This window comes from Priapulus caudatus, unplaced genomic scaffold, assembly GCF_000485595.1.
Source record: "Priapulus caudatus unplaced genomic scaffold, Priapulus_caudatus-5.0.1 Scaffold54, whole genome shotgun sequence".
In the NCBI taxonomy this organism is placed as follows: Eukaryota; Metazoa; Priapulida; class Priapulimorpha; order Priapulimorphida; family Priapulidae; genus Priapulus; species Priapulus caudatus.
The window spans coordinates 667,020-671,213 of record NW_014577115.1 but is presented as its reverse complement, the minus strand read 5'-3'; the positions used below and the strand labels follow the sequence as shown (position 1 = coordinate 671,213).

The 4,194-nt window shown below is 49.0% G+C and overlaps 1 protein-coding gene across 1 annotated transcript in view; it reads left to right on the top strand.

Annotated features, from left to right (window-relative positions):
• Nucleotides 1-2,134: 2,134 nt before the first annotated feature.
• LOC106820981 (acetylcholine receptor subunit beta-like 1) overlaps nucleotides 2,135-4,194 on the top strand; it is a 94,205-nt gene continuing 92,145 nt past the window's right edge. Inside the window, exon 1 of the mRNA XM_014825601.1 lies at nucleotides 2,135-2,421. Coding sequence (XP_014681087.1) covers nucleotides 2,343-2,421 — 79 coding nt within the window. The 5' untranslated portion in view covers nucleotides 2,135-2,342. The remainder of the gene's footprint in view (nucleotides 2,422-4,194) is intronic.

Sequence of the window (4,194 nt, the reverse complement as noted above, 5' to 3'; positions counted from 1 at the left end):
GTGTGTGTGTGTGTGTGTGTGTGTGTCGTGTGTGTGTGTGTGTGTGTGTGTGTGTGTGTGTGTGTGCATGTGTGTGTGTGTGTGTGTGAGTGTGTGTGTGTGTGGGTTGGATGCGTTCGTGCGTGTGTATGTGCGCGCGCATGAGTGCGTGTGTGAGTGGGTGGCTCTGTTGTAGCACATGTTTGGGCGATAGTAGAGTCTTGAGACGCCCGTACCGCCCGCAGACACGAGCATTAATCATGCTATGTGCTTATAGCATGCTGCGCCAGCCCGCTCGCATTCAATCACGCACACCATGGATTGCGTGAATAAATAACCCACACAACGCGTAGCACACACAACACGCGCACCCGATGACAAGGAATTATGTTAGGCAGAGGTGAGAGTTTGCATCACTAGGTGCAGTCTGGAGATTGCGTATATAGTCTGTAAACTTCAGCGTGCCGTGTATACATACATACGCGCATATACATACATACATTTACATATCATGTATATGTATATCTATACGCTCACACACACGCGCAAGCGCAAGCGCACGCGCGTACACGTATGCACGATGTGCGCGCGCACACACACACGCACACACACGCGCACACACACGCACGCGCACGCACGCACACACACACACACGCGCGCTCGCACACACACACACACACACACGCGCGCGCACACGCACGCACACACACACACACACGCACGNTAACACATCATAGCGGTTCGTGGAAGCACTATATATATCTATACGAGCAAGAACACCTTTACTGCGCCTTTAATATCGCGGCCACGTATACTACTCCATTAAACACGCACATTTCTGCCACGTGCGTTTCGTCGTGCAGACGGCACGTGTTTCAGTGTAATATAAAGAACAAAGATCACTTCTCTATAGGGACATACGTCTGCTTCATGGAGTCTTCGCAGTATCAATACTCGGCCTTGGCGACGCGTGTACGCGACTGTACAGCATATAGAGAGCAACAATTATTCGCAAAAATGTCGGGAGTTGAGACCAATAGCTGTTAGGCTTTGCCTGATAATCCATAGTAAAACAGTGTAACATCTGCGGCGGGGTGGGAGTTCCCATGTATAGCGCGGTGGCTGGCTCTATAGCAGTCGATCAATCACACGTTTACAAATAGAACGTCAGAGCGATAAACGCGGCGTTATGTCTTTCAGGCGCGGCTGCGTTTAGCGGAACGGGCAGCTGGCTTCATGTCTCTGTTCATATCCCCCTTCTCTCTCTTTCTCTCTCTCGTGTGTGCTCCTCTCTCTCTCTCTCTCTCTCTCTCTCTCTCTCTNCTCTCTCTCTCTCTATCTCTCTCTCGCATGGTCTCTCTCTCGCACTCACTCTCTCTATCTCTCTCTCTCTCTCTCTCTCTCTCTCTCTCTCGCGTGCTCTCTCTCTCTCTCGCGCGCGCGCGCGCTCTCTCTCTCTCTCTCGTGCTGCACGGACGTACTCTCTCTCCGCGGTGGTTCGCGTCTGCCACACTATTTTAACGTTGCAGCAGCACGCGCGTGTATTTACAGTGGCCCGCCGCCTTACACGCGCGACGCCACGTTAATTTCATAAGTCCGCCATCGTCGTCGTCGTCGTCGTCGCCGTCGGCGTCATCGTCGTCGTCGTCGTCGTCGTCGAGTTACTACTTTGCGCTGCGCTTGAGATGCCGATTCTGCTTGCGCTGCTGCTGCCTGACGGCACGCTCGCTGGTGGCCGGCGAAAGCCAGTCCTGAGACCGAGCATACTCGTGGTGCGTCGTGGCTGCGTCAGCGACAGCGTCGGCGTCGTCGTCAGCGTCAGTGTCACTGCGTCGCGCAGATTCTTCCGAGCAGCATCGCAGCCGCGGGATCTTACGCAACGTCGTCCGCCTGCCGTCGGCATCATATTTCGCAGGCGGGCCGACACCGCCGCCGCCGCTGCCGCCGCCGCCAGCAGCGTTACGTCATAGCTTTCGACGACAAGCGGGCCGTAGACGTGGATTGCCGCCTCCTCTGCCGCCGCTGCCAGTGTTGTTTTCGAAATCGGCACGCCGACCCGTCGCTCTCTCTCTCTCTCTCTCTCTCTCTCTCTCTCTCTCTCTCTCTCTCTCTCTCTCTCTCTCTCTCTCTCTCTCTCTCTCTCTCTATCTCTCTCTCGACGGGAGTCACCACGCGTATATAGTCGGCTGCTGCTGCTGCTGCTGCTGCGGCTGTGAGATCGCCGCTAGGTGCGTGCGACGATGCTGCATGGGTGACGTGCGGAGCGCGGCAAGTATGGCGGAGCGCGGCATCGGTGGGTGAGTGCGCGCGTCGGAGCACGGAGCGGCCGAGAGAGTGTACGTACGTAGTGTACAATATGCACTATGCGTGTAGGATATGCCTTGCTAACCGTGGTCATCGTGGTGCTGCACCTGCCGAGGACCGACCAGCTGCTGAGTGGAGGTAAAGTGCGGTTTTTACGGATTTGCGGGTTTGGTTTTTCGCTCGTTTCTCTCGTTCTCGGCGCGCGTGCGGGCGGGCGTCGGGATACGCGTTGATTCGCGTGTGAGCGTTTGCTTCTGCTAAAGGTATTATTAGCTCTTGATATATTTATTCTCGTGTGAGATAGATGGTAGCGTGCACGCGAAAATTACCGTCCACAAAATGGCAGTTATCAAACATCGTGCGAACTTTGTTTGCGTTTACGATTAAAAATACAAACGAATGGCAAGTTGGCCTTGACATTAATTTTCACACTGATTGGATTTACGTGCCCTCTACTCGTGTGTGTATGTGCATTGATTAGCTACATATAGTATTCCTATTAATATGCATGCATGCAAATGAGTAATATATATATATATATATATATATGCATGTATGATCGAACATTTCAATACATTTTAATTATAAAACGCCTTCGCAAATTTTATCAAGTTATCGCGTAATTCACATATTATATATTCTGACACCATCTTCCTCACTCACCCGATTCCAGATTCAATGGACATTAACCTGTGTTGTTACTAACTCGTTTATTAACATTTTAATATTTCGAGTGCACGGTCTACGCTTTCGTACACGGAAGCATTAACGCAAGTCAGAGCGTTTCACGTGTGTTCACAATTTCTAACCGAATAATTTACACATTTCGCATTAGTGGCCATTACACATTAGTGGTACACGTCATGCACGCACGCATCGCACGACATGTGATTTCGTCAACATGTTTTAAATAATATTCACTTTACAGGTTTCAAACGAACTTATACAGTAATTATGCAGAACTAATGTGTCTGATATAAATGTAATGTTGTGGCTACGCGTCAGGAATAGCTTAACCCATCGGAAACGAGCAAGAGTCGTAGCGGACGTCACAAACATATTTATTCAATGATTATAAATACTCGCTCGGGCGTATGGGGAGCATCTATTGCACGATATCACTGCTTCCGCGGTTTATTTAAGTTTGCCGTGTTATACAAGAAGATGATACAGTATAAATCTGTGTTTCACATCGTGTGGTTAGTATGTAGGCCTTATACAAGAACAAGATTATGTACAATTCTGTGTTTCCCATCGGGTATATGAATGTGGACCTTATACAAAAAAAAGATTATGTACAATTCTGTGTTTCCCATCGGGTATATGGATGTGGACCTTATACAAGAAAAGGATTATGTACAATTCTGTGTTTCCCATCGGGTAGGCCCTATATGGATGTGGACCTTATACAAGAAAAGGATTATGTACAAGTCTGTGTTTCCCTTCGGGTATATGGATGTGGACCTTATACAAGAAAAAAATTATGTTCAAGTCTGTGTTTCCCATCAGGTATATGGATGTGGACCTTATACAAGAAAAGGATTATGTTGTACAAGTCTGTGTTACGCATCGTGTACGTGGATGTAGGCCTTATACAAGAAAAGGATTATGGACAAGTCCGCCTTTTGCATCGTGTAGTGCAAGGATGTACGCGAGAGCGTTCAGATTGACTTTAATTGATATTGAGATTAGCTTCGATGGCAGTGTCGAGTCATTGAGCAGAATTCTGATGTCAGCCAAAAGAGAAAGAGAGCCAATACTAAAGGATATTAGTGGATTATCGTCGCGAGGGAATGCAGCTTACGTCTTTATAGCTTCGTTGGAGAAGCGCCTTCTTATCCTATACACTCTCTGTCTGTCTGTCTGTCTGTCTGTCTCTCTCTCTCTCTCTCTCTCTCTCTCTCTCTCTCT